The sequence below is a fragment of the Pongo pygmaeus genome, chromosome 9, assembly GCF_028885625.2.
Source record: "Pongo pygmaeus isolate AG05252 chromosome 9, NHGRI_mPonPyg2-v2.0_pri, whole genome shotgun sequence".
Taxonomy (NCBI): domain Eukaryota; kingdom Metazoa; phylum Chordata; class Mammalia; order Primates; family Hominidae; genus Pongo; species Pongo pygmaeus.
The window spans coordinates 120,522,668-120,542,501 of NC_072382.2; the positions used below are offsets into that span (position 1 = coordinate 120,522,668).

Genomic DNA, 19,834 nt, shown 5'->3' on the forward strand with positions numbered 1-19,834 from the left:
CTGCATTTACTCAACTTTTTTCTTCAGGAAAGATTCTTAAAAATATACATTTATGGCTGGGCACGGTGGTTCACGCCTGTAATCCCAGCACTTTGGGAGGCTGAGGCGGGTGAATCACAAGGTCAGGAGATCGAGACCATCCTGGCTAATACGGTGCACCCCCCACCCCCCGTCTCTAATAAAAATACAAAAAATTAGCCTGGCGTGGTGGCGGGAGCCTGTAATCCCACCTACTCAGGAGACTGGGGCAGGAGAATAGCATGAACCCGGGAGCCGGAGCTTGCAGTGAGTCGAGATTGCGCCTCTGCACTCCAGCCTGGGCAACAGAGCAAGACTCCATCTCCAAAAAAAAAAATACACACACACACACATTATATATACATTTATAATTTTAAAATATACTCCCAAATTGCGCCCATGATAGAGATGTAAGTTTACACCCCCACGTTTACAATGTAGCCTATTTGTCCACAAACTCACATTATCGTCTACTAATACTTTTAGCTTTACCAATTAAACAAGTAAAATTACTATAAACTTGCTGTTTTATAATTACTAATAAAGTCAAATATCGTTTTCAATTATGGTAAATTTGTCTTTTTCTCTTGAATGCAGTGGTCATTTCCTTTTTTTACTGCAGTATTTCTGTTCCTTAATTCTTAAAAACAATTTTTAATAATTTACTGAAATACTTGTGACTAAAATTACAGAGAGCTACACTACCTTTTAGTAATCATTTCTTACCTGTATCATCAAGCCTCATTATGTCATCTCGTAAATTGGTTCCTCCTGTGGTTGCCATCACTTTGGCCCCTCCCATGTGTTTGCTGACCTGGATGCAAATTTGACTGACCTGTAGAGCAAGTTCTCTAGTGGGAACAATCACCATTGCTGAAAAAATATCAAGGAACATATGAGAAAATATGGGGTGAGGTGGGAGAACATGCTATACATCATATTTACAAAATTTAGGAAGCTATAGATATACTGCCCCTTATGATGCAGTGGCTCACAACTGTAATCCCAGCACTCTGGGAGGCCAAGGTGGGCAGATCACCTGAGGTTAGGAGTTCGAGAGCGGCCTGACCAACATGGTGAAACCCCATCTCTACTAAAAATACAAAAATTATCCAGGCGTGGTAAAAATACAAAAATTATACACGCACCTGTAGTCCCACCTACTCGGGAGGCTGAGGCAGGAAATCACTTGAACCCGGAGGCGGAGGCTGCAGTGAGGCAAGATTGCGCCACTGCACTCCAGCCTGGGTGACAGAGTGAGACTCAGTCTCAAGAAAAAAAGAAAAAAAAAAAAAAAAAAGGCCAGGCGCGGTGGCTCACCTGAGGCCGGGAGTTTGAGACCAGTCTGACCCTATCTCTACTAAAAATACAAAATTAGCTGGGCGTGGTGGCACATGCCTGTAATCCTAGCTACTTGGGAGGCTGAGGCAGGAGAATCGCTTGAACCCGAGAGGCAGAGATTGTGGTGAGCCGAGATCATGCCATTGCACTCCAGCCTGGGCAACAAGAGCGAAACTCCGTCTCAAATAAAAAAAAAGAAAAGAAACACTGCCCCTTATAATCTAGATACCGAGATGTATTAAAAAATTGGGCTGGGCAGCACAGTGAGTAACTCACGCCTGGAATCCCAGCACTTTTGGAGGCTGAGGCGGGAGGATCATTTGAGCTCAGGAGTTTGAGACCAGCCTGGGCAACACAGCAAGACCTCATCTCTACTAAAAAAATCAAAAAAAAAAAAAAAATTAGCTGGGAATGGTGGCATGTGCCTATAGTCCTAGCTTCTGGGGAGGCTGAGGCAGGAGCATCACATCAGCCTGGGAGATTAAGACTGCATTAAGCTATGATCATGACACCACACTCCAGAACGGGTGACAGAGCAAGACTCTGTCTCCCCCACCAAAAAAATTAAGAAATAAAAATAAAAAGTTGAATCATTACAGGCCTCACAGGACATTATGAGAACTCAAATGGACAAATCTCTTTACAAAAAGAGAACCTATTACAGTGTCCCAGATTTAGACTCTCCCTCAGCAATACTATCATATAAATATTAAACTCTTCTTTTTTTGAGATGGAGTCTTGCTCTGTTGTCCAGGCTGAAGTGCAGTGGCCGCCATCTCGGCTCACTGCAACCTCTGCCTCCCAGGTTCAAGCATTTCTCCTGCCTCAGCCTACTGAGTAACCGCCACCACACCCAGCTAATTTTTTGTATTTTTAGTAGAGACGGGGTTTCATCATGTTGGCCCAGCTAGTCTCAAACTCCTGACCTCAAGCAATCCTCCTGCCTTGGCCTCCCAGAGTGCTGGGATTACAGATGTGAGTCACTGCACCCGGCCTTCTGTTGCTGCTGCTGCTGCTTCTTTGTTTTGAGACAGTCTCGCTCTGTTGCCCAGGCTGGAGTGCAGTGGCACGATCTTGGCTCACTGCAACCTCCACCTCCCAGGTTCAAGCAATTCTCCTGCCTCAGCCTCCTGAGCAGCTGGGACTACAGGCATATGCCACCACACCCAGCTAATTTTTGTATTTTTAGTAGAGACAGGGTTTCACCATGTTAGCGAGGCTGGTCGTGAACTCCTGACCTCAGGTGATCTGCCTTGCCTCAGCCTCCCGAAGTGCTGGGATTACAGGCGTGAGCCACCACACCCAGCCAATACCCTTCTTAATCACAAACTTTTCGGCATGTTGAGTTCGCAACTATTAGCTCAAAGTTTATTAACTTAATATTTCTAAAAGCCCCAACTACATTTGAGTCAGATTCACTGTGTAAAATACCTAAGTAGGAAACTCCTGCTACCTAGGCTCTATTTACATCATATGAAAGTGGGAAGAAACGATAATTACAGATCAAGAAAGCTAAAAATGTAAAGTTTCAGAGGTGAAATCTTAATTCCATGAACTTACATTGAATATAACTATGAGAATTGTTTATTCCCCACTGCCTAGACTCTTAAAATCCCAGAACCCACGGCCTTTAAACAGAAGTTCTTGTTTCTACAAGGAATTCTGCTAACACTCATCTGCCACAAGAAATAGTTCCATAGTTTATAAGTAGCAATGTCAACTAATTTAACTTCTCATGATCTCAGCTGTCTTTTTTTTTTTGAGACTGAGTTTCCCTCTTGTTGCCCAGGCTAGAGTGCAATGGCTCGATCTCGGCTCACCGCAACCTCCGCCTCCCAGGTTCAAGTGATTCTCCTGCCTCAGCCTCCCGAGAAGCTGGGATTACAGGCATGCACCACCATGCCCAGCTAATTTTTTTTTTTTTTTTTGTATTTTGAGATGGGGTTTCTCCATGTTGAGGCTGGTCTCGAACTCCTGACCTCAGGTGATCCGCCCACCTTGGCCTCCCAAAGTGCTGGGATTACAGGCGTGAGCCACCGCGCCCGGCTTTTTTTTTTTTGTTTTTTTTGTTTTTTTGAGTCTCACTCTGTCACCCAGGCTGGAGTGCAGTGGCACAATCTTGGCTCACTGCAACCTCCACCTCCTGGGTTCAAGCGACTCTCGTGCCTCAGACTTCTGAGTAGCTGGGATTACAGGTGTGCGTCACCATGCCCAGCTAATTTTTGCATTTTTAGTAGAGACAGGGTTTCGCAATGTTGGCCAGGCTGGTCTTAAATATCTGGCCTCGGGGGATCCACCCACTTTGACCTCCCAAAGTGCTGGGATTACAGGCTGTGAGGCACCGTGCCCCAGCCTCAGCTTTCCTACCTATAGGGCACTAATACTTATTTTTCCTGTCTCACTGGAATGCTGTCAAAAGTGTGTATCACATAAAAATACTCTTAAAACTAGAAATCTCTAAAAAGCTGGGAATCATTTTTAAAAGACCATCATCAGGATTAAAAAAAAAAAAAAACTGAAAAGAAAGAATACAAATTTTAGATAATGTAAATTCTGACTAAAAAAAGGAGTATCTTCTACACATAGCTCCAAGGCTGAAACTCCTATTTTTAGTTTAAAAACAAACTTTTATTCAACTAACCTTGTATATTGTCCTTCTTCAGGTCTAGCCGTTCAAGTAAGGGAATGAGGTAGGCACCGCTCTTGCCTGTTCCATTTTTTGCTCTAGCTAAGATATCCCTACCAGATAAAGCAATGGGAATGCTCTCCTCCTAAAAGAGATAAGACAATACAAAATTACTTCTGAATTTAGTACACAAGCAAATTCCTCTTTGAAATACACTGAAGGATACCTCTTTCGGTATTGCTTTAAGTATCCTAAGTATCCTACATTTGAATTCTACATGAATAGCAGAGATCCAAGTAAATCAGCATGACCAGTCAACATCAACATCATTATAAACCAGTATTTACTAGAACTGCTCACAGAATTTTAAATTGTAACCCAATGTCATAAAAACTGTGTTATGTGTGTCTGAAGAAAACAACAAAGAAAATGGACGAACTCAGGCTGACCCATAAATAGCACTTGAAAATACAGACAAAACAAAAGCAAAGCCTCCTTCAAATAAAAATTGGAAAAATGGCCAGGCACAGCAGCTCATGCCTGTAGTCCCAGCATGCTGGGAGGCAGAAGTGGGGGATCGCTTGAGCCCAGGAGTTCAACACCAGCCCGGGCAACTGGGCAACATGGAAAAACCCCAACTCTACAAAAATTACAGAAAGTAGCTGGGTGTGGTGGTGGGTGTCCGTAACCCTTGAGAGGCTGAGACAGGAGGTCAAGGGTGAAGTGAGCCATGATTGCACCACTGTACTCCAGCATGAAACAGTGAGACCTCGTCTCATCTCAAAAAAAAAAAAAAAAAAGAAAAAAGGCTAGACACAGTGGCTCACATCTCTAATCCCACCATTATGGGAGGCCAAAGCAAAAGGATCACTTGAGCCCAGGAGTTTGAGACCAGCTTAGGCAAGATGGTGAGACCCCATCTCTACAAAAATTTTTAAAGGAAAAAGCAAAAACAATTCCAAGGTAAGACTATATATATTTTGAGACTAGCAAACCAATTTGACCACAGTGAAAAATTGTAGCTTGGACACCTCATCCCTGCAACAAAACACGAATAGGCTGGGAAAGTTTAACCTCAGGTCCTATTTGTCATTTATTTATATAATAAGTAAATCTCCAATGTCTGTCTCACAGCCTACTTCTCTGTTCTGAAATGTGCTCTCTATTGAGGGTTCAATTCTATTGCAGTCACCTCAAATATGGTCACATCACTAAAGGTGACCTCTCATTTTAATATTTGGCTTACTTTGTTATCTATTTTGCAAATAATAACAGTAGTTCATACTAACTTAAATTTCCCAGACAACAGCAAAGGATTCCCAAAAGTTACTGAAAAATAAATAGACATATACAAAGAAAGGTCAGGAGTTCAAGGACAGCCTGGACAACATGGCAAGCACCCCCACCCCCCACAAAAACAAAACAAACAACAACAACAAACTATAAAATACAACAGATCGTTGAAAAAGCTCAACTAGTTGTTAAAATTGTTAAAAGGAAATTATGCGGAATTTTTTTTTTTTTTTTTGAGACGGAGTCTCGCTCCGTCGCCCAGGCTTGGAGTGCAGTGGCACAGTCTCAGTTCACTGCAAGCTCTGGCTCCCGGGTTCACACCATTCTCCTGCCTCAGCTTCCTGAGTAACTGGGACTACAGGTGCCTGCCACCACACTCGGCCAATTTTTTTTTGTATTTTTAGTAGAGACAGGGTTTCACCGTGTTAGCCAGGATGGTCTTGATCTCCTGACCTCGTGATCCGCCCGCCTTGGCCTCCCAAAGTGCTGGGATTACAGGCGTGGGCCACCGCACCTGGCCATGAATTTTAATTTTTTTTCTTTTTTTTTTTTCTGAGACAGAGTTTCACTCGTCACTCAGGCTGGAGTACAATGGTGTGATCTTGGCTCACTGCAACCTTCGCCTCCTGGTTCAAGCGATTCTCCTGCCTCAGCCTCCCGAGCAGCTTAGATTAAAGGCATGTAACACCACGCCCAGCTAATTCTTATATTTTTAGTAGAGACAGGGTGTTTCACCATGTTGGCCAGGCTGGTCTTGAACTCCTGACCTCAGATGATCCACCGACCTCGGCCTCCCAAGTGTTGGGTTTACAGGCATGAGCCACTGCGTCTGGCCTGAATTTTTAATTTCTAAAACTAAGATACTAGGAACCAAATTCACAGTCACTGAAATTTGTCCCTTCTACGCCTGGGCTAATGACAAAAAAACAAAACAACAACAACAACAACAACAACAAAACCGCTTTAGCCCTTTAAAGCTGCTACTGGTAGAAATGACTAAATAAGTAGGATGACTTCCATCTCCCACGACAACACTCTTTCTACCTAGAGCTCCAATCACAGGATATAAATGGGTTCCATATGGTCAGAACAACACAGCTGCCAGAACAACTGTGAAAATATTGTTGTTGGCTGGGCACGATGGCTGATGTCTGTAATCCCAGCGCTTTGGGAGGCTGAGGTAGGCAGATCACCTGAGGTCAGGAGTTCGAGACCAGCCTGCCAATGGTGAAACCCCGTCTCTGCTAAAAATACAAAAATTGTCATGGTGCGCACCTGTAGTCCCAGCTACCTGGGAGCCTGAGGCAGGAGAATCGCTTGAGCCCAGGAGGAGGAGGTTGCAGTGAGCCAAGATTGCGCCACTGCACTCCAGCCTGGGCAACGGAGCAAGACTCCATCTCACAAAAAAAAAAAAAAAAAAAAAAGAGAGAGAGAAAAGAAAAGAAAATATTGTCTTGTTCTTACAGCCAGCATTAAAGACTCTGCTTATTAAGGTAAAGCAAACAAAGAAGAAAACCTTGGCTTTAACCCTTTGGTCTTAAATTTCTTCCCTCCTTATCACAGATAAGTGAACCATTATTTCCAGTTGTTCCAGAGGCTCCCATTACCCTGTCACCTCAGATTTTCTCTTTCGTGGTTCTGTGGTACCAGTAGTCTGTAGTTTTTAACAGGCTGCCTGCACACTACTCAGTTTTACAGTATTGAAAAAGGTAAGACAGGTGGTCTCTGATGGTCTCTTAATGACTTGCTGGGTCAGGTTCTTTAAAGTGTAAACCTTTTTTTCAATCAAGTGAGGCAGAACAGAATTAGACTGGAGGTATCCTAATTCTCCTTTCTAGTTCATCTTTTGACTGACTTGATTAAGGCCACTGACTTCTATTCCTTTGCCCTCTCTGACAGGGATTATACCCTACAAAAACTATTCAAGGATAAAGCTTTAACAAAGTACATGTGATAGACTGTAAGTTAAGACACCCTGATATTTTGCCCTATATGATGGCCATTATGATTAGCAGTCAGTGAATTCAGCACATCCACACTGCCTCTTACCAGTGTTTCTCAGGAAGATTAGGAAATAATGAAAAGCAAGAGAATTCAAGTCAAGTTCAGAAAGCTATGAAATACAAGAGGAAATTATGAGGAACTGCCAGGGAGAAGGCAAAGGAGGAAGGAAACGAAAACTTTTTAAAAAACTTACTATGTGCTGAGCACAACTTTCAAGTTAGGTACTTTGTTTCACAACTGACAAAATGGATCCTAAACAGGATTAGTTTGCCCAGGGTCACAAGAAATGCTTTTGCCAGTATTTGAACTTAGATCTGCACATAACATGTAGGCAAGAAGGTGGAGAAAATGGAAATCTCATACACTGCTAGTGGGAATGTACAGCCATGCTGAAAACCAGCCTTGCAGTTCCTCAAAAGGTTAAAAAGAGTTACCATATGAACTAGCAATTCTAGGTATACAGCAAAAAGAAATAAAAACATCTCCACACAAAAACCTGCACCTGAATTTTCATAGCAACATTATCCTTTAATAGCCAGTTCCTTCTATGTATTTTTTTATAATAGTACAAACTTTATTCATAAATAAAACTTCATAAGGTTAAAGCAGGGGCAGTTCCTATTTTAAAAAGGGAACAGGGGAAGGCAGCCTGCTATTTTATTTAAAATCACAAGTTAGGTTTTTCAGACGGATAACAGTTGAGATCATTAAATCCCCTTCCTACTTCTCAGATTTTCACAAAATAGCACATTAAATCCTCAGTCCTTGGAAAACAACCCCAAATGTCTACCAACTGATGACTGGATAAATTGGAAGTAGTAGAGCCATACAATAAAATATTATTCAGCAAAAAGGAATGGAATATTGATACATGCTACAACACAGATGAACTCGGAAAACATTATGCTAAGTCAAAGAAGCCAGTCACAAAAAACCCACATACTATAGGATTCTATTTATATGACATGTCCAGACTAGGCAAAGCTAGAATGACAGAAAGTATACCAGTGGTTGCTTAGGGGTGGGGGAAAATGAGGTGTGACTGTTAAAAGGGTTTCTTTTGTGGGACTGATCAAAATGTTCTAAAATTTATTGTAGTAATGGTTGCACAACTCTAAATGCACTAAAAAGCATTAAATTGTATACTTTTGATGTGTGATATGTCATTTATATCTCAATAAAGCTATTACCCCCAAAAAACAAAACCCCAAAAAACCAACCCCACAAGCTTAGGGCCGACATCTGCCACCTTAGGTCTCCAAATTCACATTCACTGTAACATTTAGATACTGACTGAAGAGTATTTGTTGTGTTTTGGTTACTCTAGTATCCCTCTAAGTAACACCCCAATTTCCTTCTAAGGAATTACATATGCCCTGGTCTCCCCTGTCCCAACAGACCAAGCCTCACCAATTTTCTAAGCCAAGTGGTAGACACATAGCCCACACTAGGCCAGCGGAATGTTGCCTCCTAAGAATCTAAATTGTTATAGTGCATCCATTACAGCTTCCTAAGTCCTTCAGAGCTATCTCAGTTCTTAGTCATTTCCAAGTATGTTTCTCTAGCCTTCTCAATCTTGTGAATTCCCATTATTTTTCCAATAAATTTCCTTTTGCTGAAGTTAGATCAAGTTGGTTTCTGATGCCTATAATTAAAGAATGGTATATTTTCCAATCTCCTAGTATTGAGAGGCATTTTACAAGAGTGGTACCAAGAAAAGCTCAACATCACCCAACTAGCTGCATTTACACTGACTGCTTCCTCTTATTTTCCAAACCTTAATTTTCAAGAGGAAAAAAAACCTATGGTTAAAGGCCGGGTGCGGTGCCTCACGTCTGTAATCCCAGCACTTTGGGAGGCCGAGGCGGGCGGATCACGAGGTCAGGAGATCGATACCATCCTGGCTAATATGGTGAAATCCCGTCTCTACTAAAAAAAATACAAAAAAATTAGCCGGGCGTGGTGGCAGGCGCCTGTAGTCCCAGCCACTCGGGAGGCTGAGGCAGGAGAATGGCGTGAACCCAGGAGGTGGAGCTTGCAGTGAGCCAAGACTGCGCCACTGCACTCCAGCCTGGGCGACAGAGCGAGACTCTGTCTCAAAAAAACAAAAACAAAAACAAAAAAACAACCTATGGTTACTGCAGAGGAGGTAGCAATGATTGTTACAGATGTCCCCTGCTTACCAGGAAAAAAAAAAGGGAGATGGTAATTTCTAATAATATCTCTAATTTAGGCTGGGGATGGTGGCTCACGCCTGTAATCTCAACACTCTGGAAGGCTGAGGCAGAAGAACTGCTTGTGGCCAGGAGTTCAAGACCAGCCAGTGTGACAAACTGAGACTCTGTCTCCCCGACCCTACCCAAAAACAAAACAAAACAAAACACACACCAAAAAAAAAAAAAAAAAAAACCCACAAAAAACAAACAAAAAAAACCTTTGAGTTTTTAGGAAATAATTTTTTCAATCATAATAAACCCATTGTTAGCAGGAGGAATGACTTATTTACAGGTTTCAGAATGCTATAATTCCTAACTATAAATAGTAAACTATTAATCCTTATCAGACCTTAGTTGACCTGGCACAAAATTTTGTTGCCAACAGTATGGAGCTTCCATGTTTCCCTCAATAATCAACTACTTCTCATTTCTTCACCTTCTTAGATTTTCAAAAAAATCTTCAAGAGGTGTTCCCAGGGTTTAGAAGCAACGAGAGAGGCCATCTTTCTCAATCATAATCCCAAAGTTAATATAAAGTTTCAAATAATGCTAAGCAGACAAAAACAGTACATTCTTAGGCCTTCCAAAGAAGTCTACGTTCCTATAAAGCTACACCTTTAGAATGGCAGTTATTCTACTGGCCCCGGCATCCAGACCTAGAACTGGTTACAGATGGCTCTATCAAAGAAATACGTGTGTGGGAGCAATCTGTAGTGTATCTGGTTCCAGCCTGTCAATGTAAAAGCTCTTTTGAGAGCATATAATTTTAAGTGCCTAATTCTCTAACAGTCTTTTTTTTTTTTGTGGTGAGACAGGGTCTTGCTCTGTTGCCCAGGATGGAGTGCAGTGGCACAATCCTGGCTCACTTACAGCCTCAACCTCCTGAACATCTAGGACTACACGTCCCCCATGCCCAGCTAATTTTTGTACAGTCAGGGTTTTGTCATGTTGCTCAGGCTGGTTTCGAACCCCTGGATTCAAGCAATCCATCCACCTTGGCTTCCCAAAGTGCTGGGATTATAGGCATAAGCCACTGCACCCAGCCAATTCTCCAAATCTCACAGCCAAACTGCAACTAAATTCCATCTCAAACAAATACTCAAATGCAGAAGACTCCCCCATCTAATCAAGGCAGCTTTAATATTTAGGGGAAAAAAATGCCTGGATAAAACTGTAAAACCAAGCATGATAGAAGAGATACTTTTAGGAATGGGGGAGGGATGACAAAAATAAAGAGACGGTAGATAAGAAAGGAAAGAATACTAGAAGACAGCCTGCCATGAGGTTATATTTTACCAGGAGGGTGATGGGTGCACCCAAATCTCAGAAATCACAACTAAATAATTTACTTGGCCAGGCGTGGTGGCTCATGCCTGTAATTCCAGTACTTTGGGAGGCCGAGGAGAGTGGATCACCTGAGGTCAGGAGTTCAAGACCAACCTGGACAACATTGTGAAACCCCGTCTCCACTAGAAATACAAAAATCAGCCGGGTATGCTGGCGCCCACCTGTAATCTCAGTAACTTGGGAGGCCGAGGCATGAGAATCGCGTGAACCCGGGAGGCAGAGGTTGCAGTGAGCCGAGAGCACACCATTGCACTCCAGCCTGGGTGACAGAGCAAAAACCTGTCTCAAAAATAAAAGAATTTACTCATGTAACCAAACACCACCTGTTCCCCAAAAAACCTATGAAAATAAAAATTAAAAAAATTTTTTTACTAGGAGATCTGTAAATTTTGTTTCGGTTCTAAAATCCTAATATTTGTGACTTGTTACTCTGAATGATTCTAAGAAACACATAATCTTGTGCTTTTCGTGGATCCCCAGGACAAAATAATAGGAAAGAAAAAGGCAATACAAAAAAAAAAAAAAAAAAGGCAATACAAGTGGTGACCTTGAGTATCTAAAACAATATACTCATACAATACCTGGCTATTTCAAAATACTTTGCTTATACACTACATTTGATTTTAACAATAAAAATCCTGTGAGGGAGAGTACTTACTTCTACTTTACAGAAAAAGCTGGATGTCAGATCGGTTAAGTGGCTGAAGAGTTAATTACCTATATGCTATAACAACACTGAGAGTACAAGTAACAAAGTTAATTTTAAATTTTAATACAAGGTAAGAAATAGGAGTCAGCAAATATCCATTAAGAATGAGGACTGGGCTAAGTGCAGTGGCTCACATCTGTAATTCTAGCACATTGGGAAGCCAAGGCAGGAGGATTGCTTGAGCCCAGGAGGTCAAGACCAGCCTGGTCAACATGGCAAAACCTTGACGCTACCAAAAAAAAAAAAAAAAAAGTAGCCAGGTGTGCTGGTACTACACTATCATCCTTACTCAGGAGGCTGGGGCAGGAGTATCACGTGAGCCCAGGAGTTTGGGGCTGCAGTGAGCTAGGATCGTGACACTGCACTCCAGCCCAGGCAACTTAGCAAGACTCAGTCTCTTTAAAACAATTACATCTCCTAAATTAACTAATTTCCTTTTTTGAAACTATTATATAAAATAACCCATAACATTTTTTGAGCATTTATCATGTACTAGGCATTGTACTAAGCATTTGAATTATCTCACTTAATCTTTACAACAACCCTATGGTATTATACTATTACCTCAATTATATAGATCAGGAGTCCAACACTTATAGATCCCAAATAACCAATTTATGATCTGGGCAGTTCCCTACACGACGTTCACCTGCAGACATCAGTTACCTAAGTTTCATCAAAGCACGCTAAATAAGCACAGGCACTATGCTAAGTACTAGAGATAAAAGTTGAAGGATGCAGTTCCTACTGTAAAGGAACTCTCATAAGACTTCAGTGGGCCACGCGTGGTGGCTCACGCCTGTAATCCCAACACTTTGGGAGGCTGAAGCAGGCAGATCACAAGGTCAGGAGATCAAGACCATCCTGGCTAACATGGTGAAACCCCGTCTCTACTAAAACACAAAAAATTAGCCGGGCGCTGTGGCGCACGCCTGTAGTCCCCGCTACTCAGGAGGCTGAGGCAGGGGAATCGCTTGAACCCGGGAGTCAGAGATTGCAGCGAGTGGATGTCGTGCCACTGCACTCCAGACAGAGTAAGGTTCTGTCTCCAAAAAAAAAAAAAAAAAAGACTTCAGTGTCGATAAAATGGATTAACATGAACTACATCATAGTAGATTCCTAGGTATTTCTAATACCTACACCCAAATTACCCCTCTGATGATGCATATCCTTGTTTTGATACTTTATTCAGCCAAAAGCACACTCTCAACTCTGGGCAATCGTTACCCAGCGTTCTCTGCTTGGAATACAGCTCAATTCTTCCAGGTTGTCCCATCTTCCTCTAATGACTACATACATACGCAATTCCAACTAGAAAGGTACTCATCATATTACAGTGAATTATTTGTACAATTAGCTGTCTTTTCCAGACTGTGGACAGGAACCATATACCTGTCTCATTCATCATAGAACTCCCAAGGTCAAACACTTTCTAGGTCACTCCACACATGTTGGCTCAATGAAAAAGTACTCAGTGATGTCACAGGGTTTGTCCTTAGCACAGCCTGAATTCAATCATTTCATCAATTTAAGTATGTCTGTTGTCATCATTTATCAAACTGGCCTATGTATAATGCATGTTTATATGTACATGTATATTTATGTGTATGCGTGTGTGGATACGTATATACATGCATTTATTTCCTTGCTCTTTCCACTGAAAGGACCAAGTAGCAAACAGGGTACCTAATGCCTGGGTCTTGGTCCCTAATACTACTCCACACTAAAAAGAATCAAGGATCCTTGGATGCCAATGCTGGGCCAGGATAGGTATAAGATAAGCCTGCATCATGTTATGTCAAAAAGCAAGAAAGGGGCCGGGTACGATGGCTCACATCTATAATCCCAGCACTTTGAGAAGCCAAGGTGGGCGATCATTTGAGGTCAGGAGTTCGAGACCAGCCTGGACTACAGGGTGAAACCCTGTCTCTACTAAAAATACAAAAATTAGCTAGGTGTGGTAGCACACATCTGTAATTCCAGCTACTGGGGAGGCTGAGACACAAGAACTGCTTGAACCCAGGATGGGAAGGCTGTGGTGAGCCAAGATCATGCCATTGCACTCCAGCCTCTCTGACAGAGCTAGACTCCGTCTCAAAAAAGAGAAAAAAAAAAAAAAAAGCAAGAAAGTACTCAAGAAAAATGAAGGGGACACATCATAAAAACATAGGAACCAGGCTGAAAGAGCTTACACTGGCCAGATCTAGGATATTTTTAGAATAATAATAATAAAAAAATATTGAAAAACATGGTGAGTATAAGTCCATACTGATAACAGATATATATGGATGAGGGGAAGGGAAGTTTCTTCTTTATAGGGGCAAATACAGAGGCAGTGCTAGAATTGCAAAGTCATCACAGCCCATCAGAGCAGAGATGAGATCAAGCAAGAATCACCAATCGGTGCTAAAACTAGGGGGCAAATTTTGTTATTTTTTTAAACAAGTATCATGCCATGAATTGCAAATCACAAGATATGAAGTTAAATCCCACCTCTACCACTCATGAGCTACAAGTATCTTTGGCTAAGTCAAGTTTCTCAAGCTCAGCACTACTGACATTTTGGGCCACAAAACTCTTTGTTGTAAGGGGCTGTCCTTTAGCATCCCCCCACTCATGATAATCAAAAATGTTTCTACAAATTGCTACATGTCCCCTGAGGGACAAAAATTCTCCCTGGTTGAAAACAATACACTGAGAGAACTAACTGCTCTGAACTTTTGTTTTCTCATCCACAAAATGGGGATAATATCTAGCCTGAACCATCTATCTTACTGGGTTGGAGGAGGAGGGTGGCCATAGTATTATTGTATTTGTATGGTCTTAAAATGCACCCCAGATTGCTTATTCGTCTCAAGGGAGAGGGGAAAGAGCGGTAATTATAGAATGGAAAAACCACACAACACCTTGACGGGGTAATCAAAATTAACATCACCAAAGAGGAATAAATGGACACTAGGCACACCTTCAAACATGATACCCTGAGAAGGCCATAATATGATTTCTGCATTATTCGGGCTGAGAAAGCCTACCTTGAATCTAATTACTTGGGAATATCACAAAATCCCAAAATGGGAAATGTACTATTAATAAAAAAAGGGGGCCAGGCATGGTGGCTAATGTCTGTAATCCTAGCACTATTGCGAACCCAGGAGTTTTAATCAACCTGGATAACATGGCAAAACCCTATCCCTACAAAAAAATACAAAAATTAGCCGGGTGTTGTGGCACATGCCTGTAGTCCCAGCTACTAGGAGGCTGACGCAGGAGGATCACTTGAGCCCAGGAGGTCAAGGCTGCAGTGAGCCGAGATCAGGCCACTGAACTCCAGCCTGGGTGACAGGGCAAGACCCTGTCTCAAAAAAAAAAAAAAAAAAAAAAAAGAGGGATGGGGGAAGGGGTTGTAGGCTGTATTTTTAATATGTTGACGTCATAAAAAGAAGAACAAACACCAGGGAAATGCTAATGACTAAAAAAGACATAACTACAAATAATACCTGACCCTAGACTGGATCCTGTATAGAAGAAAAAAACTACTATAAAGGACACCATTAATAATTAGAATGACAGATGAGACGGAAGTATTTTATCAATGTTAATTGAAGGTAACTGTACTGTGGTTACATAAAAGAATATCCTAAAGAAATACACACTGAAATATTTAGAGTTGTAAAGGCCATGATTTTCTAATTTGCCCTTAAAAATTTCAGAAAGTGTATACATGAGAGAGAAATGTTAGTTCACTATACCACTTCTGCAGAGCAAAAAGAAAACTGTTTAATGGTTGACACATAACCTTATATATGTGATAAAAAGGGTTAACATACCTGAATAGGAGATGGCTTTTCCCAGCCCATTTCAAAAATTCCCATCAGTAACTCCCTTTTCAAACAGTAATCTTCAAACTCATTTCCTTTTGTGGAGGTCACATCCTAGTTAAACAAACAAAAGGAACAATAAAATAAATAACACTGTTGGTAAATTTGGTGTCCTTTGGTAAATTTATGTGTTTAAGAAAATTTATCTGGGCCAGGCACGGTGGCTCATGCCTGTAATCCCCAGCACTTTGGGAGGCCAAGGCAGGCAGATCACCTGAGGTCAGAAGTTCCAGACCAGCCTGGCCAACATGGTGAAACTCCATATCCACAAAAAATACAACAAATTAGCCAGGGTGGTGGCGCACGCCTGTAGTCGCAGCTACCTGGGAGGCTGAGGCAGGAGAATCGCTTGAACCCAGGAGATAGAGGTTGCAGTGAGGTGAGATCGCACCCGCTGCACAGCCTGGGGGGACAGAGCCAGACTCTATCTCAAAAAAAAAAAAAAAACAAAAAAAACAAACTTCTCTGACTTTAGTACTTTACCTGCCCAATCATAAATATAAATATATGCAGATTACTTGTTTTAATCTGTATTTCAACTTTTCCTGAAGAAAAACCACTGTCCCTGCTTCGACACACAAGCTATTTAAAAAACTATGTTTCAGGGAAAGAGCACTTGGTCATAGCCTTCTTTTTTTTTTTTTTGAGAGATGGAGTCTCGCTCTGTCACCCAGGCTGCAGTGCAGTGGCGCGATCTCGGCTCACTGCAACCTCCGCCTCCCAGGTTCAAGTGATTCTCCCGTCTCAGCCTCCTGAGCAGCTGGATTACAGGCGCCTGCCACCACACCCGACTAATTTTTGTATTTTTAGTAGAGACAGGGTTTCAACATGTTGGCCAGGCTGGTCTCGAACTTCTGACCTCAGGTGATCCGCCTGCCTCGGCCTCCCAAAGTGCTGGGAATACAGGCAAGAGCCACTGTGCCCAGCCCTTGGTCACAGTCTCCTAAGGACTGGTGGAATAGTGTTATTTTTTTACACAAATATCATGCCATGAATTGCAAATCACAAGATATGAAGTTAAATACCACCTCTACCACTCATGAGCTACAAATATCTTTGGCTAAGTCAAATTTCTCAAGCTCAGCAATACTGACACTTTGGGCAACAAAATTCTTTGTTGTAAAGGGCTGTCCTTTAGCTTCCCCCCATTGATGATAAGCAAAAATGTTTCTACAAATTGCTAAATGCCCCTGGGGGACAAAAATTCTCCCTGGTTGAAAACAATACGCTAAGAGAACTAACTGCTCTGAGCTTTTGTTTTCTCATCCACAAAATGGGAACATATAGCCTGAATATCAATCTTACTGGGTTGGAGGAGGAGGGTGGCAGTGGTGTTATGGTCCTGAAACCAATTCCCTCCAGACACCGAGGGACAGCTGTACTTCACACTTCTAGTTCCTCACCATTATTCTACTTGTATTTTACAACCAACTTACCGAAGTTTTGATTCTTAGATCCTTTGGAGGGAGTTTTAAAGTCTTTTTCCAGTCATCACCAGGTCTAGAGAGAATACAGTAAACTTGAAGTATCAAAATTCATAGCATCCTAACAAAGATGATTCATCTCAATTATAATTAAGTTTTAAAAAGCACAGTAAGTTTAATATATTCCATTTAATATATCTAACAAGATAATTAAACAACTTTAGAAAAAGTGTTCTTATAGAGAATCTCAGGAGGATAAAAAAACCAAGAACAGAAGGGATTAAGGCATCCACCCTCTTAAGCAATATTGTATACAGTGTAACTGTTGTCAAAAGGTGTTTTGTTTGACCTACATAGCATGTGTTTTAATTTAAATGAGTTTAAATTAGTTCTCAACATTTAAAAACTGTAAGATTTTATATATCTTATATAACTCCTGGGCTCAAGCAATCCGCCTGCCTCAGCCTCCCAAAGTGCTAGGATTATAGGTGTGAGCCACCATGGCTGGCTATTCTCATTTTTAAAATAGGTTAACAGGCCAGGCATGGTGGCTCACACCAGCAATCCCAGCACTTTGGGAGGCCGAGGCAGGTGGATCACTTGAGGTCAGGAGTTCGAGACCAGCCTGGCCAATATGGTGAAACCCCATCTCTACTAAAAATACAAAAATTAGCCAGGCATGGTGGGACACAACTGTAGTCCCAGCTACTCGGGAGGCTGAGGCAGGGGAATCACTTGAACCTGGGAGGTGGACACTGCAGTGAGCCAAGCTCACAACACTGCACTCCAGCCTAAGTGACAGAGGGAGACTCTGTCTCAAAAATAAATAAGCTGGGCGCCGTTGCTCACGCCTGTAATCCCAACACTTTGGGAGGCCGAAGCAAGCGGATCACCTGAGGTCAGGAGTTCGAGAGTAGCCTGGCCAATATGGTGAAACCCAGTCTCTACTAAAAATACAAAAATTAGCCACTCATAGTGGCATGTGCCTGTAATCCCAGCTACTCAGGAGGCTGAGGCAGGAGAATCCCTTGAACCCGGGAGCCAAGATCCTGCGACAGAGCAAGACTCCGTCCCAAATAAATAAATGAAACAAAATAGGTTAACAGTTACATCAAATAATTGATATAATGCACTCAGCACAGTCCCTGGCAAAATAATAGCACAGTATTAGCTAATGAGCATCGCTTAATCTTTTTTTTTTTTATTGGAAATGCTAGAAACCATGAAAGAGAATAAAAACAAGGAGAATATAAAGAAACTCTCTTTTTGGCCAGGTAAAAACCTCAAGGAATAAATACTCAAAGCATCTTAAAAAAAAAAAAAAAATCAGGGAACATCTGCCGACAAAGCATTTAACTGTGACATCTTTGAAAAAGTTTTCACTGCAGCTGTTCTTACATAACCAGAGTCCCCAAAACATCTCAAATGCTTGATTCACAGAAAAAAAGACCACTTATTTTACTTAAAGCTAGGTCCTACATAATGCAAATACTCTAACACTGGTAACTTCTTGCTACCAATTCCAAGACTACTACTATACTAAAGCCTTTTTTTTTTTTCCCCTCCAAGATGGAGTCTTGCTCTGTCACCCAGGCTAGAGTGCAGTGGCATGATCTCAGCTCACTGCAACCTCCACCTCCCGGGGTTCAAGCAATTCTCCTGCCTCAGCCTCCAGAGCAGCTGGGATTACAGCAGCCTGCCACCACACCTGGCTAGTTTTTCTATTTTTAGTGGAGACGGGGATTCAGCTGGTCTCGAACTCCTGACCTCTTGATCCTCCTGCCTTGGCTTCCCAAAGTGCTGGGATTACAAGGATGAGCCACCGCACCCAGCCTACTAAAGCCTTTCATCTAAGCCTGTATCATCAAAGTTTCTGATTTAAAAATGTCAGTTTGACACTGTCGAATTCAACAAAATAGTGAATAATAATGCGTAAGATATAATGCGAAACCTGACCACAAGAAATTTATAATCTTGTGAGATGAAAAAACTATTTAAAACGAGAAAGTGACAGAGGTTAAGTATTAGCAGTGTTCTGAGACACTTGATGGGATCTAGAGGACTTCATGGAAGAGAGGGCATAGAAAATGAGATGTGAAGAACCGACAGAATTGAAAAGAAACCATTAATCGTAGGAAAACCAGAAAAGAAAAATCAGAACCCACTGTTGTCCCCAAATCAGAATTTCTTATTTTTTATTTTTTTGAGATGGGGTCTTACCCTGTCACCCAGGCTTGAGTGCAGTGGTGCAATCATAGCTCACTGCAGCCTTTATTATTTGTAGAGACAGGGTCTTGCTAGGTTGCCCAGGTTAGTCTCAAACTCCTGGCCTCAAGTGATCTTCCCACCTCAGCCTCCCAAAGTGATGGGATGAACGGCATGAGCCATCATACTGAGCCCCAGAATTTTTAAAATAGAAAATATTCTCATAGGCCAGGTGCGGTGGCTCACGCCTGTAATCCCAGCACTCTGGGAGGCCGAGGCGGGCAGATTACCCAAGGTCAGGAATTCAAGGCTAGCCTGGCCAACATGATGAAATCTCATCTCTACTAAAAATACAAAAATTAGCCAGACGTGATGGTGGACACCTGTAATCCCAGCTACTTGGGAGGCAGAGGCAGGAGAATGGCTCGAACCCAGGAGGTGGAGGTTGCAGTGAGTCGAGATCACACCATTGCACTCCAGCCTGGGCAACAGAGTGAGTGAGAGTCCATCTCAAAAACAAAAACAAAAACAAAAAATTAAAAATAGGCTGGGCGCAGTGGCTCACATGTGTAATCCCAGCACTGTGAGAGGTCGAGGTGGGCAGATCACTTGAGCTCAGGAGTTCCAGACCAGCCTGGGCAACATGACAAAACCCCGCTGCTACTGGCGCATGCCAGTAGTCCCCACTATTTGTAGGGCTGAGGCAGGAGGATCACTTGAGCCTGGGAAGTTGAGGCTGCAGTGAGCCATGATCATGCCACCATACTGCAGCC

The 19,834-nt window shown here is 42.2% G+C and overlaps 1 protein-coding gene across 4 annotated transcripts in view; it reads right to left on the bottom strand.

The window, feature by feature from the left end:
• The window catches only part of DDX6 (DEAD-box helicase 6), a 45,152-nt gene that overhangs the window by 17,046 nt on the left and 8,272 nt on the right, over positions 1-19,834 (bottom strand). For all 4 annotated transcript variants that reach the window (XM_063672182.1, XM_054437351.2, XM_054437352.2 and 1 more), the window contains exons 3-6: positions 16,869-16,932; positions 15,382-15,486; positions 4,001-4,130; positions 745-891 (exon numbers count right to left, since the gene is read on the bottom strand). In XM_063672182.1, coding sequence (XP_063528252.1) covers positions 745-891; positions 4,001-4,130; positions 15,382-15,486; positions 16,869-16,932 — 446 coding nt within the window. The remainder of the gene's footprint in view (positions 1-744; positions 892-4,000; positions 4,131-15,381; positions 15,487-16,868; positions 16,933-19,834) is intronic.